Consider the following 26,357-nt stretch of genomic DNA (forward strand, 5'->3'; position numbering starts at 1 on the left):
ATTTAATAATTTGAGTATGAGTGGGTTATTGGAAACTGAAAAAACTTTGAAGAGAAATTTGAGTTTTAGGTATTCGAAACGAAGAAGGATAGGAGGCAAATTACATTCTACTTGCATTGAGATGATTGGAGAAGTATACATAGCACCTAAAATAAGTCTTAAATTCATATTTTGAATTTTTTCGAGTTTTTCTACTAATTTATGTTCTGAGGCATAACAAAAGAAAGCGTAATCAAAATTACTTCTAACAAGAGATTTGTAAAGTAAAAGGATAATTTTAGGATCAGCTCCCCAGTTACGACCAATTACAGATCTTATTATATTAGTGGCTCTTAAAGCACGATCTACTAAGCAATCAACGTATAGATCCCATTTTAAATTTTGATGAAAAATTACCCCCAGAAATTTAACGCTACAGTCTGTTGGAAGAGTTTGATTATTATATATAATATTCATTAATGGAACATATTTATGAACTTGATGAAAAACAACTACTTTACTTTTGGTTAAACTAATATCGAGGGAAAGAAGAGAAAAATATTTCTCAAGTCTTTTTAATGACTCATTTAACACTAATTGCATATCAATAATATTCTTTCCTTTTATATAAATTAATAAATCATCGGCAAATTGCAAGTTGTTCACACTGTTTCCTAAAACTGAATTAAGTTTATAGATATATAAAATATATAGTAGCGGGCTTAAAATACCACCTTGACATACTCCTTTAGAGCTTAACCTAGGTCCTATTAATTTACTATTTACTTTAACATACACTTCTCTATTACTAAGAAAATTATAAATCCATTCGATAAGTTTCATTGGAAGAAATGAGGATAGAATCAAAGATAGAACTGTTAAATTTACATTGTTAAAAGCTCCTACGACATCTAAAAAAACAGATAGAACATATTCATCGTTATTCAAAGCAGTACTAAGGTCGACATAGAAGTTCGCTAAACTTTCGCGCGCTGAATATCCACGGCGAAAACCAAATTGATTCGATGGTAATATACTATTACTTTCAATAAAGAACTCTAAACGCTGTTTAATTAATTGTTCGAATAATTTGCCTGCACAGGACGTCAATGTTATAGGTCTATAGGAGTCGAAATTTGTAGGATCTTTACCGGGTTTAATTACTGGAATCAAACAATCCATTTTCCATTCTGGTGGGATAATACAGTCCTTCCATAAATCGTTAAAAATTTGTAAGAGTTTAGTAAGGTTTATTTTATTCAGCAATCGAAACATATTGTATGTTAAGCGATCAAGGCCACTAGCTGTATCTTTTCTAGATTTTACTGCACTGGATATTTCATCAATTGAGAATGGGTCAGTGAGAAATTTTGGGCATGAATTAACAGAATTAAACTGTTTGTCATCAAAAGGTGAGTGTACAAAATCAGGAGTATATTTGCGTAAAAAATCATTGACCCATGATATATCTTTAAAATGATTTTGACGATGTTTTGAATTTAGTTTTCTCATATTTTGCCAAACAGTGGAAATTGGTGTTAATCTATTAAATTTGGAACAAAATTCCTGCCACCCCTGTTGTCTTACTTGCTTAATTACTAACTTTTTAACAGCTTGAACTCTTTTAAAATTTATGTAATTATCGAGAGTTGGATTTTGTTTAAACCTAAGGTAAGCCGCTTTACTATCATTGACAGCTGTCGCACACCTGTTATTCCACCAAGGTACTGCAATATGTTTGTGCCTCTTTGAAGTATTTGCACCGCTATTTGATAAGTTCCTACGTGGAACGGAACGTTCCACAGCTGTCAAAATAATTTTACAGAACCTATTGTAATTGTTTAAGGGTTCATTGACATCATACTCGAAATCCAAAAGTAATTGATTAACAGTTTCAGAATAAAGATCCCAATTAACGAGACGTAGGTTTATACGATTTAACAAAAGTTTATTAACTTCATCTATAGGAGCATGTTGTTCACCTGACGGAGTTGATGAAGAGTTCTTTGTGTTTATTTTAGTAAAAGTCGGCAGGTGATAACTTCCTAACGGATCATCATGAACCGACCACTCGCATTTTAATGATATGGATGGGGATACCATAGTTAAATCAAGGCCATTGGGTCTCCAAATATGAGAGCCAACAGTAGTAACTTGCTTATCATTTAATAGTACCAAATTACATTCATCTAAACAATCAAGAATGTCTTTACCTCTTGTATTAGTGGAGGTACAACCCCACATAGTATGATGTGCATTTAAATCTCCAGATATGATAGTGGGTTTAGGAAGAGACTCCAAAAAGAACTTAAATTTGGCTTTAGTAAAACTAGGTGTACTATTGGTAGGACAGTAAATACTGGCAACTGAATACCAAGAATTATTAACTTCAATACTAATAGCTATAGTTTGCAAAGAATTGTCGAAAAAAGAGTGAAGTTTTTTATATCTAATACTATTATGTATAATAATCGCTACTCCATTGTGGTTATTACCACAATCATTTCGTTCTATACAATAATCTTTAATTTTTAATTTGTAATGTGGTTTTAGCCAAGTTTCTGAGATGAGAGCAATGTGAATATGATGTTCATTTAAAAATTGTGTAAAAATATGTCGATTGCTCAGTAGGCTCTGAGCGTTCCACTGTATGATAGTTAATTGGTCTCGATTGAATTTTGTGAAATAGGTCTATTACCAAAAGTATCATATAACACATTCAAAACACTTTTAGTGTTAATAGATGTGTTCTTTGTGTTATGTAGTGAAATAAGTTTGATTATGCTTTCTATTAAAAGTGATAAACTCTTGTTATCAGAATTTAGAATTGAAATTAGGTCTACATTTTTTTTAGGTTTGTTACCCAGTTTAGGAAATATTTCAGTGCTAAGTATATCTCCAAAAGAAGCAGGTCTGAATTTAGATCTATTTTCAGCAATTTTCTTTTGTTTAACAGGGCATTGCGGTGATACACTTGTGTGATTTCCATTGCAGTGTACACAAATAGCGTTTTCCATTCCAGTTGTACAAGTTTTATAATTATGCTCACCTTTGCAGATGCTGCAACGCTCAGAATTCTTACAGAATTTAGCTAAATGTCCATACCTCAAGCACCGGTAGCATTGTTTAACTGGTGGTATATATGGAGTGACATTGTGGCGCCAACCTCCAATATCCAGATATTCAGGTAATACAGATGCAGCAAAAGTAATTGTCACGGTTAGAGTTGGCTGTAACACATATCCATGAGTCAAGGTATTTTTTCTTAAAATTCTTTTAATAGCAATAATTTTCTTAGAACTCGATATCATAGTATATATTTTTTTATTAGATGTATTTGTAGGTACATTTCTAATAACGCCTGTAACTTCTGTTGAAGAAGCAGGAATACTGGCCTTAAAATGGTAGTCATTTAAAAAAGTTTTATTATTTAAAAAAGCATTGGCTAAGTCTGGCTTTTGAAAGTATACTCCGATTTTGAATTTATTTATAGATCTAAGATAAGTTACCCCTTTATTAAATCGTTTTAAACAGGAGGAGAGTGAGAGCAAGTCTCTGGATCCAATGGTTTTCTGACTATCTGAGGATTCTACAAAGACAACAAATTCTGTCCCAGGGGATTCCTCGGGATATCTTCTAATATAATCTGTGACGTAGTAAGGTTTATACTTATCGGCCTTATCAATTTCAGATTCTGAGTCAGTAGAAGTATCTTCCGAATATATATCCTTGTCATTACAAGGTTCATGGTCTACATCACCTGAATCGTCATCTTTTTTTTTCCTTTTTCTACAACTGCGCTTCCCCATGAATGCTAATTATATTACTGTCGCTGAATTTAGTGAAAATATAATATTTTATTCAATAATAAGAATTGATAGAGATAGTTTTAATAAATTAATAAAAAAAAATTTAAAAAACCCGCTTGTTCTTATTCGGGTTTCCCGCCTTTTTTCACCCGTAACTAGTTTCTATGACATTGACATAACTACTGTCATGCATGACTGTGTCATACAATAAAAACTTTCAAAAATTAATAGATCAAGATTATTTTCTTTATCGTTGTTAGGTTGTAGTTTCAATATCTAAATTGCAAATATATGTTAAAAAGATCATGATATACCATGTATTGTGTATGTGTGTACCTACTTTGCATAAAATAAGGCATTTTTGGATAATCATTTTTTTAGATAAATGAGATAGAGTTAAATATAATATTATATTTTATAGTTACTAATGGAGTATAACTTTGCTAGTAATGAATGGAGTTTTGCAAGAGACTATAATTATAAATTATTATTTTATTTTTAAGTAAATACTAATAAGATTATTACGTACAATATTACTAATCATATATTCCAGTAACAAGCACGGAATAAATGATCACTACGTTATAGTAAGAAGTTAAATATATTTCCTTTTTTTAATTAATTAAGTAATAGGTCTATAGCCATGTACGACCTTTTTCCTACAGCTAGTATTATTTTCTACAAGTTAACGTCCTCGTGGTTTTCTCTGGAAACAATTATTTTTGATACCAAATGAATTCATCATAATGGGCTAATTTACCATCTTTTTCAACTTCATTAATTACCTCTCATTTGGTACTCCGTTAGCGTATAGTTTTATGATAAATAGAGTCCGTGCTATTTGTTATGAAGATATTTGGAAAAAAAGATTGCCAATTGTCTAAAGAAAAAAAGCAATATTTTATTAAATATAGACATAGATGAAGGATAGTACCTGCATTTTTTTTTATCTAATAAGCATCAATTATAGAAAATAAATTGACAACTTCACACAGTGACTGTCAGAAAAAAAGGCGGGAAACTCGAATAAGAACAAGCGGGTTTTTTAAATTTTTTTTATTAATTTATTAAAACTATCTCTATCAATTCTTATTATTGAATAAAATATTATATTTTCACTAAATTCAGCGACAGTAATATAATTAGCATTCATGGGGAAGCGCAGTTGTAGAAAAAGGAAAAAAAAAAGATGACGATTCAGGTGATGTAGACCATGAACCTTGTAATGACAAGGATATATATTCGGAAGATACTTCTACTGACTCAGAATCTGAAATTGATAAGGCCGATAAGTATAAACCTTACTACGTCACAGATTATATTAGAAGATATCCCGAGGAATCCCCTGGGACAGAATTTGTTGTCTTTGTAGAATCCTCAGATAGTCAGAAAACCATTGGATCCAGAGACTTGCTCTCACTCTCCTCCTGTTTAAAACGATTTAATAAAGGGGTAACTTATCTTAGATCTATAAATAAATTCAAAATCGGAGTATACTTTCAAAAGCCAGACTTAGCCAATGCTTTTTTAAATAATAAAACTTTTTTAAATGACTACCATTTTAAGGCCAGTATTCCTGCTTCTTCAACAGAAGTTACAGGCGTTATTAGAAATGTACCTACAAATACATCTAATAAAAAAATATATACTATGATATCGAGTTCTAAGAAAATTATTGCTATTAAAAGAATTTTAAGAAAAAAATACCTTGACTCATGGATATGTGTTACAGCCAACTCTAACCGTGACAATTACTTTTGCTGCATCTGTATTACCTGAATATCTGGATATTGGAGGTTGGCGCCACAATGTCACTCCATATATACCACCAGTTAAACAATGCTACCGGTGCTTGAGGTATGGACATTTAGCTAAATTCTGTAAGAATTCTGAGCGTTGCAGCATCTGCAAAGGTGAGCATAATTATAAAACTTGTACAACTGGAATGGAAAACGCTATTTGTGTACACTGCAATGGAAATCACACAAGTGTATCACCGCAATGCCCTGTTAAACAAAAGAAAATTGCTGAAAATAGATCTAAATTCAGACCTGCTTCTTTTGGAGATATACTTAGCACTGAAATATTTCCTAAACTGGGTAACAAACCTAAAAAAAATGTAGACCTAATTTCAATTCTAAATTCTGATAACAAGAGTTTATCACTTTTAATAGAAAGCATAATCAAACTTATTTCACTACATAACACAAAGAACACATCTATTAACACTAAAAGTGTTTTGAATGTGTTATATGATACTTTTGGTAATAGACCTATTTCACAAAATTCAATCGAGACCAATTAACTATCATACAGTGGAACGCTCAGAGCCTACTGAGCAATCGACATATTTTTACACAATTTTTAAATGAACATCATATTCACATTGCTCTCATCTCAGAAACTTGGCTAAAACCACATTACAAATTAAAAATTAAAGATTATTGTATAGAACGAAATGATTGTGGTAATAACCACAATGGAGTAGCGATTATTATACATAATAGTATTAGATATAAAAAACTTCACTCTTTTTTCGACAATTCTTTGCAAACTATAGCTATTAGTATTGAAGTTAATAATTCTTGGTATTCAGTTGCCAGTATTTACTGTCCTACCAATAGTACACCTAGTTTTACTAAAGCCAAATTTAAGTTCTTTTTGGAGTCTCTTCCTAAACCCACTATCATATCTGGAGATTTAAATGCACATCATACTATGTGGGGTTGTACCTCCACTAATACAAGAGGTAAAGACATTCTTGATTGTTTAGATGAATGTAATTTGGTACTATTAAATGATAAGCAAGTTACTACTGTTGGCTCTCATATTTGGAGACCCAATGGCCTTGATTTAACTATGGTATCCCCATCCATATCATTAAAATGCGAGTGGTCGGTTCATGATGATCCGTTAGGAAGTTATCACCTGCCGACTTTTACTAAAATAAACACAAAGAACTCTTCATCAACTCCGTCAGGTGAACAACATGCTCCTATAGATGAAGTTAATAAACTTTTGTTAAATCGTATAAACCTACGTCTCGTTAATTGGGATCTTTATTCTGAAACTGTTAATCAATTACTTTTGGATTTCGAGTATGATGTCAATGAACCCTTAAACAATTACAATAGGTTCTGTAAAATTATTTTGACAGCTGTGGAACGTTCCGTTCCACGTAGGAACTTATCAAATAGCGGTGCAAATACTTCAAAGAGGCACAAACATATTGCAGTACCTTGGTGGAATAACAGGTGTGCGACAGCTGTCAATGATAGTAAAGCGGCTTACCTTAGGTTTAAACAAAATCCAACTCTCGATAATTACATAAATTTTAAAAGAGTTCAAGCTGTTAAAAAGTTAGTAATTAAGCAAGTAAGACAACAGGGGTGGCAGGAATTTTGTTCCAAATTTAATAGATTAACACCAATTTCCACTGTTTGGCAAAATATGAGAAAACTAAATTCAAAACATCGTCAAAATCATTTTAAAGATATATCATGGGTCAATGATTTTTTACGCAAATATACTCCTGATTTTGTACACTCACCTTTTGATGACAAACAGTTTAATTCTGTTAATTCATGCCCAAAATTTCTCACTGACCCATTCTCAATTGATGAAATATCCAGTGCAGTAAAATCTAGAAAAGATACAGCTAGTGGCCTTGATCGCTTAACATACAATATGTTTCGATTGCTGAATAAAATAAACCTTACTAAACTCTTACAAATTTTTAACGATTTATGGAAGGACTGTATTATCCCACCAGAATGGAAAATGGATTGTTTGATTCCAGTAATTAAACCCGGTAAAGATCCTACAAATTTCGACTCCTATAGACCTATAACATTGACGTCCTGTGCAGGCAAATTATTCGAACAATTAATTAAACAGCGTTTAGAGTTCTTTATTGAAAGTAATAGTATATTACCATCGAATCAATTTGGTTTTCGCCGTGGATATTCAGCGCGCGAAAGTTTAGCGAACTTCTATGTCGACCTTAGTACTGCTTTGAATAACGATGAATATGTTCTATCTGTTTTTTTAGATGTCGTAGGAGCTTTTAACAATGTAAATTTAACAGTTCTATCTTTGATTCTATCCTCATTTCTTCCAATGAAACTTATCGAATGGATTTATAATTTTCTTAGTAATAGAGAAGTGTATGTTAAAGTAAATAGTAAATTAATAGGACCTAGGTTAAGCTCTAAAGGAGTATGTCAAGGTGGTATTTTAAGCCCGCTACTATATATTTTATATATCTATAAACTTAATTCAGTTTTAGGAAACAGTGTGAACAACTTGCAATTTGCCGATGATTTATTAATTTATATAAAAGGAAAGAATATTATTGATATGCAATTAGTGTTAAATGAGTCATTAAAAAGACTTGAGAAATATTTTTCTCTTCTTTCCCTCGATATTAGTTTAACCAAAAGTAAAGTAGTTGTTTTTCATCAAGTTCATAAATATGTTCCATTAATGAATATTATATATAATAATCAAACTCTTCCAACAGACTGTAGCGTTAAATTTCTGGGGGTAATTTTTCATCAAAATTTAAAATGGGATCTATACGTTGATTGCTTAGTAGATCGTGCTTTAAGAGCCACTAATATAATAAGATCTGTAATTGGTCGTAACTGGGGAGCTGATCCTAAAATTATCCTTTTACTTTACAAATCTCTTGTTAGAAGTAATTTTGATTACGCTTTCTTTTGTTATGCCTCAGAACATAAATTAGTAGAAAAACTCGAAAAAATTCAAAATATGAATTTAAGACTTATTTTAGGTGCTATGTATACTTCTCCAATCATCTCAATGCAAGTAGAATGTAATTTGCCTCCTATCCTTCTTCGTTTCGAATACCTAAAACTCAAATTTCTCTTCAAAGTTTTTTCAGTTTCCAATAACCCACTCATACTCAAATTATTAAATTGCCCCATTTCTATGTTTTTGAATAAAACTATTGTCAATGATTTGAATTTACGAGATGAATATAACATCTATAGTAGTAAGATACTTCCTTGTTATAATGGCCTTTATGAGAGTAAGTTCTGTAAGATCAAAATTGTTATACGTAAAGACATAAAAGAAAAGCACGATATGTATGAGACTTTATCAGAATTTATTGACTACAGGCAGATATATACAGATGGTTCCAAAAATGCACTTAGCACTTCAGTGGCTTTTTACGATTTGTCAAATAGATTTGGTCACGGTTATAAAATTTCAACTTTGGCTAGTATTTACACAGCAGAAGCAAAAGCTATATTTTTAGCATTAGAATACATAGAAAAACAGGTACTATATTCGAAATGGATTATAATTACAGATAGTATGAGTGTTCTTATGGCATTAAAAAATAACACATTCATTTCATCATCAAACTACTTAATTCAAGAAATTCGTAATAAATATTATCATCTCTGTACTATATATGGAAAAGATATTATCTTCATCTGGACCCCTTCACATATTGGAGTGTTTGGGAATGAACAAGTAGACACTTTGGCTAAAATTATTAATTCAAGTGCTGCTCGTGTTCAAGATTTACCCCTTTGTTACTCAGATTGTAGTATTGGAATACATAAAATCGTTACAACTAAATGGGAGGAGCATTGGACTCAAATATTACAGACTAAAGGCAAATGGTACCGCAAAATTAATTGGCGTATTGGAAAACCGTGGTTCTGCAAAGGAAAGGACACAAACAGAAAATTTTACACCAATATTTGTAGATTACGAATCGGCCACGGACATTTCAACGAACACCTGCACCGAATGGGCATGATCGCTTCCCCATCATGCACATGGTGTAACTCAAATACAGCCCAATCTCTACATCACCTTTTTTTTTGATTGCTCTGAATTTGTCATTCAAAGACACATTATGTTTGACGAACTTAGGATTATCTTCAAAAAACCCGAAAATATCCCGCACTCAATCCCGCTTCTCTTAAGATTTCCTTCTTGTTTCAAAGCTATTTTCACTTATATTACTACAACATTCAAGGAGCTATAAGAATACTTTTATTGAATTGCAAGACAATGATTTTTTATAATTATTTATTTTTAATTTGATAAATCCACTGGTTTAAGAAAACTCAAGAAAAGATATTTATGAAAATGTACTTACCGGATTTGACAAATGAAATATTGAAGATTATGACAATAATTGAAGCGACATTAGAAAAATAAAATTCCAGACAAATTATCTTTTTGAAGACTAGGCAGCATGGTCTCCGACCTTAGCCTGTTCCAAACGGAACAAACGTACTAAAAAAAAAAAAAACTAGTTACGGTTTCAATTTGTATGTTTCTTTTATTACTTTATTAGTTAATTTAATATTTTGTATTATTACCTAATGATTTGAAAAACGCATAAAGAAGATTGACATATTAAAAATGTCAACAAAATTTATTGGAAAAACTTGTGGTTTTGTAGGTTACGCATTACAATATGCTTGCATTACCCACTGCACATTTGAATATGTAGGGGATTTGGTTGTGGTGAGTTATAATTAATAATTTTTTGATTAGAAAACAAAAATAAGTTCAACAAATAAATATATGTTTGACAAGACAAAAACTCCGACAGATGATGATAGAAAATAGATTGTGAAACTTGTTAACCTGGTAGGTATGTTAATACGGATAAATACAGGCAGTCCTGAGGGTACTTAATTTATTAAGTCAATGTGCCCATGTCTGTAGGCGTTGATTACCATTTCCCATCAGGTGTCCCATTAAATTGTTTAATACTTTTTTGGATAAATAAATTGTATCTTACTGAATATTTTTACAATATTTCAGGTTCCAAGGGTTAGGTCTATCTACCTACAATAAGTAATAGTTTTTCATTCTCATGTTTCAAATATTACACAAGATGTACATACAGCTTATGTGTGTCTATTACTCAATTATTAAAAGTTTATTGACTATAAAATATTGCAATTAATTTATATAACAATCCTGGACTAAATACAAGATTGCTTAAAATCCATGTTGTTACTGTTTTTAGTAGGTATTAATTAAAAGTAAATTTAAGGTCATCATATATAATTCTTAATAATGTACAATAGAATATTGTCTTTAAAAATATCTAATTGTTTTAAATAAATTAAAAAATAATCTTAATTTTTTTTAAACTACATTAACCTGAGTGATGGCAATATACTCCCTCTTCTGCCACATTGGTTTAATATGCTTCAAAGAGTGTAGGCATGTTGAATGTAATTTTCACTATAATGACAAATGTCACTGTCTACCTTATTATAGATAATAGTCATGAACATATTTATACTGTTATTATTTATAATATTATTAAATGGTTCTGGATCTTTACTATTTTTTTATAGGAAAACTTTATAGCTGTTGTTTTTCCTTCAATAAAAAATAAAATAAATATTGTTGACAGTTCAAATAATATTTATTTGTTACAGTGTTCTGGTCCATCTATGGAGCCAACATTGGAGTCAAACAATATACTTCTTACAGAACATATATCTCCTAAACTACAGCGGTTACGGCGTGGTGATATTGTAATCTCTAAAAGTCCTAATAATCCAAAGCAAAATATATGTAAAAGAATTGTAGGAATGCCTGGGGATAAAGTCCGTGGACATTTTCCTAAACGTAGTCAAATTGTGCCAAGAGGACATGTGTGGTTAGAAGGTGACAATTCTAGTAACTCAGCAGATTCTAGAATCTATGGACCTGTACCACAGGGTTTAATACGTAGTAGAGTTGTCTGTCGTGTTTGGCCTTTAGATAAAATTACGTCATTGACCGATTATTGAAATTTTATTGTTTTCAATAATAGTTTGTGAATATTTAAAAATATATTGTAAATAAAACATGTTAGTTAATTATACAATAAATTTAATTTAATCTGATTCTGTATTTGGGTTAATTTCAATTGTTGATACTGATTCTGGCTCCATTACAAATGTTATGTAACTTAGTCTAGTAATAAATATGTGTACAGTCCGTTGACTTTTACGTCTGAAAAAAAAAACAAGAAAATTATTATAATATTGATAGAGGTATTTGAATTATGCTTATAATAAGAAAAGATAGTCATACATATGTGTTGTCTGTAATTTGAGAGAAAATTAATAATAATAATCTTTTTTTTTCTATAACACATATACATAAGCTATGTGTTGATATTATTATAATATTTAATAATCCATTGGGCTCTAGATACTGTACTGACAAAATATGAATCACTTTCTTTTTTAAATATGCATAGGTAAATGTTAAGCTATATTTAGATTAGTGTAAATAACCGTTATAATAAATAGGACCATGACTTACCTGTTATGCATTACTACTACAATGGTTCCTTCAGGCGTCAGCACTGCAACATTTTCAAGTTTGAACAAACTCCAACGTTCCACTCCTATTCTCCTTGAGCGCCTTGGGATGAATTTGGAAAAGTGACCCACAGCATAATACATAGGTTGCTTTACAAACTCATCTTCTTCTGGGTACACCAGAATTGGAGAGTCCACAAAGTTGGAAGCCCAGTTTGGACCACCGTTAGAGTCCAAGCAAAGATTCCAGTCAATCCAACCAACAACGAATCTATTTAAATCCTGAAAATATTATTGAATTATTATTTTTTTATATCTGTAATGATACGTGTTAGGCTTAATGACATACGATCTAAACGTATCATTTGACTCTAAAAATATAAAGATATTGTGTATTGATCCTTATTTAAATAATTTTATTGAACAAGTTTTGTATCAGGCTCTTTTTAATATATATATATATATATATATATATATATATATATATATATATATATATATATATATATATATATATATATATATATATATATATATATATATATATATACATATATACATACATATATATATATATACATATACACACACATACATATCACTCCTTCCTGTTACAAATGTCTGTACTCATACAGGATATTCCAACATAGTGTCAATATTATTCTATTATTTTTGTTTTCGCGTTTTTTTCGAATCGAGGGAATTTAGCAAAATTGTTCATCACGACGAAATGATATAATGAAAAAGATTATAACACAGAGAGAGTACTTGTACTTATATAGGTGCAACAAAATAACAGAGCTGTAAGAAATAAAATGAACGATTTTTATATCGGGAAGACCTCAAGAAAAAATAAGGTCATGAATACTGCATGTCTGAAGAAATTTAGTAATTAATAAATATACAAATAATTTCAAATCCAGGTAGTATTATATTTTGTCGTATATGACGCAAAATTTTAATTAATCAGATAATAATAAATGGTGGTGTTATCTTGCGGAAGTCCATATCACAGCTTATTTGATTAGAATTATTTTGTTTAAGATTGATCAGTTACCAAACAAGATTGAACACTACCAAATAATAATTGGTCAATCTCCGAGTGTTGGCAGTCGTACACATAGTATTGTTAGCGGAATTAAACAAAATAACTGTAATCAAATAAAGGTATTAAATTTAGTATGACACTTTTCATACTCGTAAATAAAAATTAATTTGTGTACGATAGTAGTTCCTAATTATCTTGTAATATTTTATTATCTAATTAAGCCTTATGGGGGGAAAGGGATTGTTAGTAATGGAGACTGAGAATCCCATTGCTAGCAATATATCCAACCAGGTCGACCTCCTCGCGGTTCCCCCTGGAAACTATCATGGTTAATTCCTGATGAATTCATCATGATGGGCTAACTGGCCTGTTTTCATTCTCATCTATCACCCTTCACTGGTGCTCCGTCAGCGTATTCCGTTAGTGCAGGCGGGGTTACCATACCATTTTCACCCATCAAAAAAAAAAAATTAGCCTTATATCAGCAGAAAACTGATGAATGCATACATTATAATTGTAGTCGATTTATGCTAAGTATTACGTAGTTTTATAATCAGATAATAATTTTTGTAATACCTACTCGATGACTCAATAAAAATTATTAATATATTTTATACTAGGTGTCGGCATGGGCAGATAGAATTTTCGAAAATAATATATTTCTCGTTGCTTTTGGACATTTATATAGGTGAAAGATTTTTTGAAATCGGTTAAGTAGTTTTTTTAATTTATTAACACAAAGAAATATTTCCTGTTTTTATATTAGTGTGAAATTGGTTGCCTGTTTCTTTTCATCCAGTCTGTAAAGGGGTCGCCAGTATGTGAAGGGTTCGTTGAATAGAACGATAAAATAGAAAATACTGAATAAAGATATATTTTCCCTAGTACAATAATAGTGATATTTAAAAATGACGTTCTCTAACAAGAAAATATTATTTAACAGAAAAGAAAAATAAATAATTGTATTTTTAAAAGTAATATAAATAAAATCTCAATAACTAGTATATCATCATCACCATCTCGGCCATTATCTGTCCATTGCTGGATATCGGCCTTCCCATATACTGCCATAAGAAACGGCCCTGAGCCACCTGTATCTATTGACTCCTTGCAATCCATTTGAGGTCGTCACTCTATCTAGTCGGGGGTTGTCCTACATTCAAGGACCTTTCTTCCCTATCGGTTGTTGGTTCCTCGAGCTTATATGTATATAGATAATTATGGGTAGATATAAAACATGTCCAAATATCAATGTTTCTATACGACATACGTACCTCAATAATACTGGATATATATCTCTTTGCACGTCGCCATGATCCAATTGCGACTTTCTCCCTATTCCAGGGCATCGAACCTGTTTACATGGAAAATTGCATAAATGCCTGATTAATCAAAACAGAACAGATATAATATATATTGTGTTGTAATTTTTTTATATAAAATTAGTGTATAAAAGTCATGTGCTTGGCTACCTGTTCCACTTATGTTTCTGCAGTACTTGCGTTCAGCTATACTTGCATGGCTGTTTCGTTTTAAATGTGGAACATGGCAGTGAAATTAGAGAGTATGGAGAGATAACACCTTAGCCCTTAAGAATGACACAGGATGAGTGACATAGTAGTGTTCTTGCCTACATGACCGTTACCACTTTTCATTAGGGAGCAGACACACTACAGTTGCCATTCTTTTGCCAAAAAAAAAATATATAGAGAGAGAGATGCTTATGTGTCTGGATTAATAATATTAAAAGGATAGATTGGCTTTGTTGTTTGTAATAAATAAACTCAAAAAAAAAAACTATATCAAAATAAAAATAATAAATCAATATTAATAAATAAAATAAATAATAAAGGTTGTCTGGAATAAATCGCTTTAGTAAAAAGACCGCATTTTATACTTTATAAGTGTAATATCTAGGTATATTTTTTCTTGTATTATTTTTAAGGTGGTATAAAAAAGAGATAATAAATCGCTTTAGAAAGCTACAGCTTACTATAGGTAAAAGAATTTTTACAGCCATGTTACTAGCTAATAATCTATTATTAGTCAATAACATGGGCTGTATTATAAATAATTTATCATTCGTTGGGTCTCTGGTCCTTATTCTATAAACGTACCTTCACTTGCTTCCGTCGAGAGCAAGATTTTATTAGGATAGCGTTGTTGAATCCTCGATAAAACCAATGATGGTACAAAGTTACCGTAGTAATGTATGGCGATACCATCAATAAAATCAATAGACCGTGGGTCTTCTCTTTCCATCTGCAATTTTAAAGGTCTGTGTAAGTATATTTTTGACCTCTTACAGGTTTTGTTTAATGGGTGAAATGGTAACCCACCTGGCCCATCGATATACGCTGGCAGAGTATCAATGATAGATGATTGGTGAGGATGAAGACAAGTCAGTTAGCCCATCGTGAAGAATTCAACAAGAATTAACTACGATGGTTTCCAAGGGGAACCGCGTGGAGGTCGACCTGCTTATATTGCTAGCAATGGGGCTATTAGAGCTAATGGGCTAAATTTTAGGCCATTACTAACAATCCCTTTACCCCCACCTCATACAGGTTGATGTAGTGTAAGGCGACCTCCAGTAGATAGTTCAACAATTTTTTTATGTATTGCGGACAGAAGATAAACGCATATTTGTTGACAATCTTTATGCTAGTCTGTGGGAGAGGCTCATGTGGAAATCGAACAATTATCTAAAATGATGTTGGTAAATACTTTTAGATACCGCACTAAGTATATAATGTGGACATCCTTCTATATATTTATAGGTGCTTATATTATTTACTTAATGCGTGCAAGTCGCTGAATTGTCTTTAATTATATAAAATTAGGATTAACAGTCGTATTTACTGACTTAATTTTGATTTTATTATTATCGAGTGTACTTTGCCTTTTAAGGACTTAAAATATATTATGATAAGTATATCTTTCTATATGTACATTGATGTATAAAAAACCTTAGATACACAATTAAAGACAAAAAAACGGCACTGTAAATAGAGATTACTACATTTAGATTTTTTACTACAAATACGATACCTAAGTAATTGTAATTCTATTCATACTTAGTCCAATGATAACTATTTATATTTACAAATTAAAACCTTTAAGCATAACTTTTATATAGGATTGTGGATCTGTTTCTTGTATATCAATATATAATTTTACAGTTACTTATTAGTTTATTACTGTACTACCTACTATTACTTATAGTTGTTTAATGGATGATAATGGAATGGTAACCCCGCCTGCTTTAATGGTATTTGCTGGCGGAGCACCAGTGAGGGATCATAGGTGAGGATAAAAAGGCAGTTCAATTAGCCCATCGTGATGAATAGACATGAAATGCATCATGATAGGTTCCAGGAGGACCACGAGGAGGTCGGTTACGGGTATATTGCTAGCAATGGGACTGGTAGTCCAAATTACTAACAGTCCCTTCCCCCTAATGTTACTTATAGTTGTCTATTAGTTATATATACATTATTATTTTTATCTATGTTACTATTCTATATACAAAACTTACTCCTCTTAACCAAGCAGGTAAAACGTAACGTTGATCGTCAACAGCCAAAATCAATGTATCGGAGAAGCTTGAATTTCTTAATGTGGGACCTAGATTATTTGCCACCCAGCGCCCCTGTAATAAAATTAGAAACCATTAACGACTATGCCGTGTGGTCCTGGCATAGAATGAGCCACCCTGTCTTTTTCCATGAGTGTCGTAAGAGGCGAGGTAACTAGTGCTAAAACTTTCCTTATGGGGAATGTCTATGTTCAGCAATGGACAGTTAAAGGCTGATATAATAATAATAAAAAAAATACTTTTAACTAATTTATGTAATGTTTCAGCCGATATTTATGTACATTAAAAAAACATGAAAGTCGGTTTCGAAGTACCTAGACGATACTAAGACAAGTTCCATTAAAACAGAAGAAATAAAATAATCAACAGAATTGATATCGTGTAATATACAAAAAGTACAGTTTAATTCAGAACCTTCTTTTGAAATCTTATGAACTTTTGAATAATATTCTATATATAAAACTTATCCCCCAACTCTTTAACCAAGCAGGTAAAACTTTCTTGATCGTCAACAGCCAAAATCAATGTATCGGAGCCCAACATTGAATCGTCTCCAAACATGCTTCCGGACCTAGGTTATTTGCGATCTTACACTACTAACGTCCCTGTCAATAATCTCTTCTGAAACCATTAACGACTCATTTGAACTTGGCTGCATAGAATGAGTCTAAGACAGACTGTTCTTTTGTATGAGTGTCGTAATATTTATGTATGAATTATCGTGTATAAGTATATTAATATATAAAAATATGTATTATCGTGTACAAGTGATAAAATGTTCTATATGAATAAATAATTTTGATTTTTTGATGTCGCGTTTCTGGGCTTGGCTTCCGTATACGTTTAGCTATCGCCACGACTAGGTACTCCTTAAGTGATTACAGGAAGAGTATTTTGATAATACACGCGTCTTATGGAAGATTGGAAGAAGATTGTAATCTTTTGAGGATCTATACTAACCAGTTGTCCAGGTGTCCACCCTAATGAGTTGAAGTTTGCGACAGGTACAATCCCGTTTAGGGGTTCGTTAGTTGTTGTAATTGCCCATATCTTTACATGGGCTCTTGCATATGCCTCCATAAAGCTGTGAAATAAATTGTGTTTTATGGTTATTGTTGCAAAAGAAACATAATTAAAAAGCTTTAGTGGCGATGGTAGGCTCGCCTCTCAAACGATTTTAGATGACTATACACTATAATGAAAAATATATATGACAACTTGAAGTATTTGCGTTGCTTATACACTATGTTTTTTTTATTAGATACTTATTCTAAACCATTTTACTTATTTTTTAATCAACTTAAAATACTGCAAACAAGCTGGCGGTTCACCTGATGGAAAGTGGTAACCGTTGCCTATAGACATGAGCAGTAACCATAGACATAACAGAGTATCCTGTTTTGCCCGTTGCCATTCCTGAGGACTCAGCTTTACGGTTGAAACACGAATGGGACAGAGGTACCCAAGCAAATGGCTTTTATACAGTCTCCTTCTGGTGATTTATTACTATAGGATCTTTATTCTTTATTGTACACAAGACATACTGTTAATTACAATTCATTATAAACATAATGTACAAAGGCGAGCTTATCTGTAATAAGAGATCTTTATGATTTTGATATATAATTTGCATTACACTCACCGTATGTGATAATCAGCATAAGTCTGATAGAACTCGGGCTTTAGCTGACCGAATCCAGTGATTCTTTCATTGGACTTCATCCAAACTGGAGGTGACCAGGTGCTTGCTGTGATTTTCACCTCGTTGTTTGTCGCAGCTGCGGCAGCTTGACCTAATCTGATCAATGGGAGCTGAAATTGTTTTAAATTATAATTTTAGTTGGAATATCTGGAGATCTTGTAACTACAGATGATAATAATAGTGAATATAGTCAATAAATATTTATACTATATCTATATATTTTTTAATATATTCATATGTTTCAATAATAAAAGATTTCATCTGAACGATTTCTTTCTGATGAAATAAATAAGTTCTGATAAAATACGCGGCAGTTTCTAAATTAGACTATATTATTAAATTTATGTTAAAATCCATTTACACATTATGGCAACGTTAAAGACAGATTAATTTTATAACCCTTTCTTTTTGTTTTCCGTAGTCGAAAAACAGTAATTGGTTTCCAAAATAAATGAAAATATAATTGACAAAGTAAAAATAAAGGAAAGAGTATAATAACTTTATTATAAAATGCTATAATTATAGCTACTAGTACTTCAGTTTTAATGAAACTAACCTTATAAAATAAGTCCTCTTCTGAAAGAGTAAAGTTAGTAAGTGCCACATCATTCCAAGGTAACTCATTGTAGGCATATGGGTGTGTCGAGAAGTCTGAACCACCGATAGGAACACGGATCATATTATATTCAATACCCTTGTTGCTAAAATATGTACTGTAAAAAAAAACCAAAAGATTATCTATGATACCGACTCAAAAACATACTTAGGACTTTTTTTTGATGGGTAAAAATGGTATGGCAACTCCGCCTGCGCTAACGGGATGTGCTGGCGGAGCACCAGTGAAGGGTGATAGATGAGAATGAAAACAGGCCAGTTAGTCCATCATGATGAATTCATCAGGAATTAACCATGATAGTTTCCAGGGAGAACCGCAAGGAGGTCGACCTGGTTGGGTATATTGCTAGCAATGGGATTCTCAGTCTCTATTACTAACAATCCCTTTCCCCCCATACTTAGGACTTAGCTACAACTAGTTTTAATCCTAAGTTTTAATCATAAGTACATTATTTATTTGTTTATTTCATCAACTGAGTGAACTTTACAGTCTCCCAATATGCTTATCCAAGAAATTATGTATGACTGGTCAATGATACAGTGTACCTATACTTACTCGATAAATTGCCTTTGGGCGCCATCGGACAGTTTACGCCAGTTGATAGCAGCAGCGTCCGTCACAGATCCACCAAAACCTTCAATTTCTTGCCTGTATATAATGGTATACACTCTTATGACGACTCGTTTCCAAAGCGGATCTGTACCAAGTAAATAATCAAATTGTATAATAATAACATTTTATATATGTTAGGTAAGTAGTAACTAGTTTTGGATGTAAATACAATAATTTGGAATTTTGTTCCGCGATACTGACAAAATAACTTAACAAATGCTCCTAACAATTATTCCGAACCGACGTAGATTCTTTTATATGCATGATGTCTAATGGATTAATGGAATAACTGTCCACTGCTGAACATAAGCCTCCCGTTGGGGGGTTATACTAATAATTGCCACGCTTGACAGGCAGATTGGCAACCGCAGTTAGGCTTTGGTGATGTTTTAAGAGGGATGCTGCTGCCCATCTATCGCCCTCCCTTAGTCGCCTCTTACGACACCCACGGGAAAGGAAGGTGTGCCCTATTTTATACCAGAACCGACACTATAGTATTAGCACAGTATAAGGGGGGGAAGGGATTCTTAGTAATGGAGACTGAGAATCCCATTGCTAGCAATATAGCCAACCAGGTCGACCTCCTCGCGGTTCCCCCTGGAAACTATCATGGTTAATTCCTGATGAATTCATCATGGGCTAACTGGCCTGTTTTCATTCTCATCGATCACCCTTTACTGGTGCCTCACCAGCGTATCCCGTTAGCGCAGGCGTGGTTACCACTCCATTTTCATCCAATAAAAAAGCACAGTACAAGTAATAGTACTAAAGCAGTATTAGTAAGAATTCTTCCATCTCCCTTCTATGCTGATATATTTTTTTTAGCCCCCCGTAGGAGTGCTGCTTGTTTCCGGATATTAATTTCCAGGTATTTTTAGCTACTTTTATTTTCTTCTAAGTTTTCCTCACTCTTTACTACTATGTTTCCTTCATTCCTCATTTTTCATTCCACTTTTTCCCATTTGTTGTAACGATCTGTGGATATTTATTGGGTGAAAATGGAATAGCAGTTCTACCTGCGCGCTAATAGTGCACGCTGGCGGGATACCGGTGAGGGATAATATTCGTAGGTGAGGATGTAAGCAGGTTGTTTAGCCTATTGCGATTAATTCAAGAATCAACCACGATGGTCTCCAGGTATATGGTTAGGGCTGCTAGACCCCATTACTAATAGGTCCTTTCCCACTTCTGAGTAGTTTAGTTTCTAATTAACTAAATATAGCTGAATTGTATGGTAGTTAGATACTAAAAGTAGAGAATACTTAGATATTATCACAGATAGATATTATATTAATATTGCTATTACGTACATATATAGGCAGGCTAAAAGGTAATATAAAGCAAATGGTTTCATATCTAATCAGATAAACACTGGAAAAATAAGTACTTACCCTGGAACTCGTCTGTAAAATTTGCTCCAAAATCAAAATTAAAATATTTTTCTTTCTCATCTTCGTCTGTATCTATCGATATGTCTATAGGGTCGATGTCTTCGACCGTTTCCGAGGTTCTATTTAATAAGCTTTGTATACTGCCGTAACTTTTTTCAAATCGTTTGCCATCCTGCAAGAGATAATTAATAAGCTAGTAAGAATACATGGATACCAACTAAATGGAAATTCATTTAGATTCATTTACATTTTTTTGTTCTTCTTAGCGAATCTATGGCAAAATAATAAACAAGATGTTTAATATTCACCTGGATCGCATTTACGTTGAAAATTAAGTATATATTTATAATAATACATTTTAATAAAAATTAATATTATTTTTTAAAATCAGTAACTATGTTTTGTCACCATGCTTGTGTATAACAAAGAATAGACAATAAAATAAGAAAAAAATACACAAATAATCGACTTACGTATATACGTATGATTCCAAAAATAAATTTACTCATTCGACTATAATAACTTATGTCTTTTTATGTAACTTAGAATGGCAAACAAGCTAACAGCCTAACTGATGGTAAGTGGTTATTATAGCCTATGGATATGAACAGTACCATAGACATAACAGAGTATACTGTATCGTCCATGATTCGTTCTCATGCATTGCTATTTATGAGGATTAAAGTGTTATGGAGTACCGCGGCAGTCTCTGGGATTAATTTTGATTTGTTAACCGTGTATTTTATCACCAGACATTTAGCCGGAATATTAAAATGACAACCAAAATTTTCGCTGTCGACCATCTACTCTTTCATTGATTAGCTTATCAAGGATTGCAGTTGTAAGCATATTTACATATATAATTTGGTGCAGTAGATTTTGCGTGTTGTCGGAAAAAACAAACAGACAGATGAAATTTCTAAAAATCATTGTTTTGGCATATATTGATCTAATGAAGTCTTGTATAATAATTTTATTCAAATATGCCCTACAAACACCGTCTAATTTATTATATAATAATTATTTTATTATATAATTAAGATATACATTAGAGGATGATACTGTGTAAAATTTGTATATGTGGGGCCTTCTGTCTCACTCGAGTTTGTTGTTGTTGTCAGTTCGAGTTCGACTGTCATGAAACAGTTCTTCTTCTTCTTCTTCTTTTCATTAATGGCAATCGGTCGCTATTTTTACGACCATTTCTGCCAGCGTCATGTATAGGAGAATATGAAACAGTTCTAGGCTATGTTTTGGTTTGAAAGGTGAGATATGTATTGTACAATAATTGTCTTTTTCTCAATGTCCTCTACCCAAAGGTTGTCTGGAAGAGATTGCTTAGCGATAAGGCCGCCTTTTGTATTACTTCTCGTTAATATTTACTGTATTTGTTATTTTTCTATTTACTTGGTGCAATAAAGTGTAAAATAAATAAATAAATATTGCAGTTAAATTATACAGTTATCATTATATCAACTGTTAACTGTCGGCTACTGAACATAGGTCTTCCATATCAAGTATCAATGTATCTCGCAACATTTCTCATTATAGTATGTGCGATAAAAATATTTTTAACTTACTTTGCTTGATGTGTACCTAACAAAACTTCTCGGAGCAGGGATTTCTCTTGTGATAGTGTCGCAGTAAGTAGCGTTACAAACGCATACTATTGACCGGCCTTCAATGCCTACATTGCGAGCAGCGCACGGTAGGTCTTCTGCAATTTGTAAAAAAAATAATAATAAAAAATAATATAATAACTAAGGAACGTATGAAATTTATAGCTTTATATATATATTTCGTATTTTCTTAGAAATATTTCCATTATCAAAGATAATTTCACTAATACAGTTTTCTTTGAAATTTGCACGGAATATTTAATTATAATTATCAATCATTTGATAATTAATTATTCTAGTAATAGGTTTTTATAACATTACTAGTGACTCGCATGGCTTCTCGCGGATATTCGGGCATATGTTCTTCAAATATAAATTTTAGAATACCTTTATCTCGTTAAAGAATTACAAAACAATGATTGTAAGTATATGCAAACCCGGACTATAGAATTTGAATGCTTAGATATTCACATCGTTCAATTTTATAGATTTGGCATTCTTTCTTTTTAAGCGTCATCTACCCTCTATTTTGGGGGGAAAGGGATTGACAGTTTGACGGCCCCATTGCTAGCAATATGCCTTATTAGGTCGACCTCCACGTGGTTCCCCCTTGAAACTATCGTAAACAATTCTTGTTGAATTCGTCACGATTGGCTAACTGACCTACTTCATCCTCACCTATCATCCTTCACTGGTGCCCCGCCGGTGTAAACCGATAGCGCGGGTGGGGCTACCATTCCATTATCATCCATTAAAAAAAATACCCTCTATTTTACCCCCCCTTGATTTATATTCTGTCGCTTTGGACATTAGTACCTACTCATCTAGCTTGAGATCCCATCACTGAATTGTACATAAGAAGAATAAACTTTCTTTTAAAGTTTTTTTTATATATTTTATATAACAATTAGTTCTTTAAAGATTTTTTTCAATGTCTGAAATGCATTAAGGATGTTACTGCTGTTGTAAATTTTTACAACTATGGTAATCATCAGATTTTCTTTTTTTTTTTTGATAGTCACATTTTAATTATAATATATATCATTTGTGTATAAATGGATTACGGGAATTTAAGGAATTTACTATGTTTATTATTTTTGATAAAAAAAAAAAAACCATCCGATATAAGTAAACCATATTATCTTATCTTTGTGATTAAAAATGTTACAAATTTCACTAGATGTAGAAATATTTAATGTCAATTTATTTCATATTTTAGGTACTTACCTGACTTTCCGAGAGAAACCAAGAAAAGCGCAAATGATATTATTGCAAGGACTCGTCCATTTTTGATTGTCGCCATCTTTAAATATAAAAGTAGTTTGTCTGTACTAAATTGTAATTCATCATTCATCATCATTTCAGCCATTATCCGTCCACTGCTAGACATAAGCCTCCCCCATAGACTGCCATAAAGAACGGTGTTAAACCACCTGCATCCACTGACTCCTTGCAATGTATTTCAGGTCGTCACTCCATCTAGTCGGGGGTCGTCCTACACTGCGTTTACCCGTCAGCACTCAAGTATTGCAGGCGTCCATAGGCTACAGTAACTATTAACCCTAAGACGGGCTGTATGCTTTTTTGTCACGTTTGTGGTATAAAAAAAAAGATATTACGGATTTAATTTAGCATATGAGTTTTGGTCACTAAACAAATCTTTTCATGTATCATATATATCACTAATTAGTCGCATAAGATTATGTTTACGACCATTCAAACCATCGTTACAAAATTATTATTGAACAAATATTATCGTAAGTAAAAAACTCATTAAAATCGATTCGCTTTTCGTCCGGTACTCCATATGCGTAGTTTTTGTGTAGGAAACCCATTGAAACGTACCACTTCTAGGTAGTATATTAGTAATGTAGACTACTAGTTGCTAGCAGTATACCCTGTCAGATCGAACTTCACGTGGTCCCACCTGGAAACCATCGTGCTGAATTCCAGGTGTATTCATCAGGATGCGCTGAATGATTTGCCTTTTCATTCTCACTTATCATCTTTCACTGGTGCACCGCCAGCGTATACCGCTAGCGCTGGCGGGGCTTCCATTATCATCTATTAAAAAAATACAGTCGAGCGATAGGCAGCGTTCTTCTTAAAACATTACCAAAGTCTAACTGCGGTTGTCGACCTTTCTGAGAAGCGAGGCAAGTATTGGCATAACCCTTCCAATAGCAATGGCCTATGTCCAGTAGTGGGCAGTTAAAAGCTGATATAATTATGATGAGTCGTAATTGGTAATCTATACTTATAATAAATCTGTGGATAGGTCAATTCTGTACATGAAATATATTTCCAAAATAACTATCAGGGGGTGATTAGTAATCGATACTGATGCCAAAAATGCAATCAGTAAAATTTATGTCCGTCTGTCTTTCTGTCTGTATGTTCGTTATAGAAAGAAAAACTACTCGACGGATTTTAACGAAACTTTGTACAATTATTCTTCGTACTCCTGAGCAGGTTATTGTATACTTTTCACCACGCTACGATCAATAGGAGCAGAGCAGTTAAGGGAAATGTTGGTAAAACGGGAGAAGTTACTCCATTTTTAAGCTTCCGTCGCGTGAACAGCCTTAATGGCTACTTTTTAAAATGTAAAAATGTCCATCCGTGCGACGCCGGGACGGGCCGCTAGTTAATAATATAAATTCAGTATACCACTTACCTTATTTGCCACCTGTCTTTATTACTTTCTCAGTGTAAACTAGAACTTTACGACAATTCTTTATCAAAATGATACTAATTAATCATGATTAATAAATCTATCTATTTAATACTATCAGCTAAGGAAAGATAACGACACTAATTTTATATACTAGTCCAATATTGTGTATTTACACAATTTATTTTTTAGAAACTGACTTGATCGCGACTGCGTACACATGCATTATGGGTAGTAGGAAACGCAACTGTAAAAACTACATCTAATTTGGAATAGTTTTTACTTGAAACTATAACCAATACAGAGAACAAAAATTTAAATATTCTTATTTACTAGCTGTATCCCGTGACTCCGTTTGCGTGAATCAGTACATAAAATAATCATTACATAAAATGTACTAAGTTAGGTTGTAAGCTATTCGTGAACCAAATCAATGAAATCCGTTCAATAGTTTTTACGTGAAACAGTAACAAACATCTATCCATCCATCTATCGTAACAAACTAGTATTTATTAATAGGATTAGGTTTCATTCGATTGTCCCTATTAAAATGCTTCATATATATATATATATATATATATTTTATTTTATTATTTTATTCTACATATAGGGTCGAAAACGTTTTTGTTCTTGTTTTTCTTTGTTTACTGATATTTTTGTTTTTTACCTATTGTTATGCGCATGTTTGTGTATTGTGTTACTCATTCATGATCTTGATGGACCGGGCTAGGTGATGAGGTGCTAATTGAAAATCAGCGTTCCTGCTTTTGCAGAAACTTTAAGTTGAATTGGCATCCTTTTTCATTACCATAACACTGTCTGATTGCGACTACTCTTTATATATAAATGTAAACCTTTTTTTTCCATATTTATTTTTATGTTGCTATTACTTATAATCTATGTATATGTAAGTGTTATGGTTTATTGAAATAAATTTTTATTCATTCATATAAATTTTTTTTTTTACATTTTCTTAAATATGTTC

General features: G+C 32.2%; 2 protein-coding genes and 1 long non-coding RNA gene across 4 annotated transcripts; 1 reads left to right on the forward strand and 2 right to left on the reverse strand.

Moving 5' to 3' along the window:
* Positions 1-4,829: 4,829 nt before the first annotated feature.
* On the reverse strand, positions 4,830-7,861 carry LOC128202441 (uncharacterized). 2 transcript variants are annotated; one of them, XR_008253778.1, is made up of 2 exons: positions 6,829-7,861; positions 4,830-5,693 (listed from the first exon to the last, which is right to left on the reverse strand). It is a non-coding gene; the product is annotated as an uncharacterized LOC128202441 (long non-coding RNA). The 2 variants fall into 2 exon arrangements; XR_008253779.1 differs by having other exon boundaries at positions 6,717-7,861.
* A 2,215-nt stretch (positions 7,862-10,076) lies between these two features.
* Positions 10,077-11,689, forward strand: LOC113523322 (mitochondrial inner membrane protease subunit 1). The gene is made up of 2 exons (XM_026909243.3): positions 10,077-10,304; positions 11,237-11,689. The coding sequence occupies exons 1-2, from the start codon at positions 10,200-10,202 to the stop codon at positions 11,591-11,593; spliced, it is 462 nt and encodes a 153-aa protein (XP_026765044.1). The 5' UTR covers positions 10,077-10,199; the 3' UTR covers positions 11,594-11,689.
* On the reverse strand, positions 11,659-25,467 carry LOC113523581 (lysosomal acid glucosylceramidase-like). Its single transcript, XM_052902781.1, has 13 exons — positions 25,376-25,467; positions 23,926-24,001; positions 22,660-22,796; positions 21,080-21,251; positions 19,632-19,773; positions 19,017-19,173; positions 18,401-18,570; positions 17,719-17,842; positions 16,699-16,812; positions 15,278-15,422; positions 14,435-14,514; positions 12,114-12,394; positions 11,659-11,798 (listed from the first exon to the last, which is right to left on the reverse strand). The coding sequence occupies exons 2-13, from the start codon at positions 23,999-24,001 to the stop codon at positions 11,681-11,683; spliced, it is 1,716 nt and encodes a 571-aa protein (XP_052758741.1). The 5' UTR covers positions 25,376-25,467; the 3' UTR covers positions 11,659-11,680.
* Positions 25,468-26,357: the final 890 nt, after the last annotated feature.

The sequence above is a fragment of the Galleria mellonella genome, unplaced genomic scaffold (genome assembly GCF_026898425.1).
Source record: "Galleria mellonella isolate WM207_F2 unplaced genomic scaffold, CSIRO_AGI_GalMel_v1 utg96, whole genome shotgun sequence".
Lineage (NCBI taxonomy): Eukaryota > Metazoa > Arthropoda > Insecta > Lepidoptera > Pyralidae > Galleria > Galleria mellonella.

Coding starts and splice junctions, on each gene's coding strand:
- LOC113523322 (XM_026909243.3), top strand. CDS start 10,200: ATGTCAACAAAATTTATTGGAAAAACTTGTGGTTTTGTAGGTTACGCA. Junction 10,305..11,236: donor ATGTAGGGGATTTGGTTGTG/GTGAGTTATAAT, acceptor TATTTGTTACAG/TGTTCTGGTCCATCTATGGA.
- LOC113523581 (XM_052902781.1), bottom strand. CDS start 24,001: ATGGCGACAATCAAAAATGGACGAGTCCTTGCAATAATATCATTTGCG. Junction 19,174..19,631: donor GCCCAAAGGCAATTTATCGA/GTAAGTATAGGT, acceptor TTTTTTTTACAG/TACATATTTTAGCAACAAGG. Junction 16,813..17,718: donor GGTGGACACCTGGACAACTG/GTTAGTATAGAT, acceptor ATTTTATTACAG/GGGCGCTGGGTGGCAAATAA.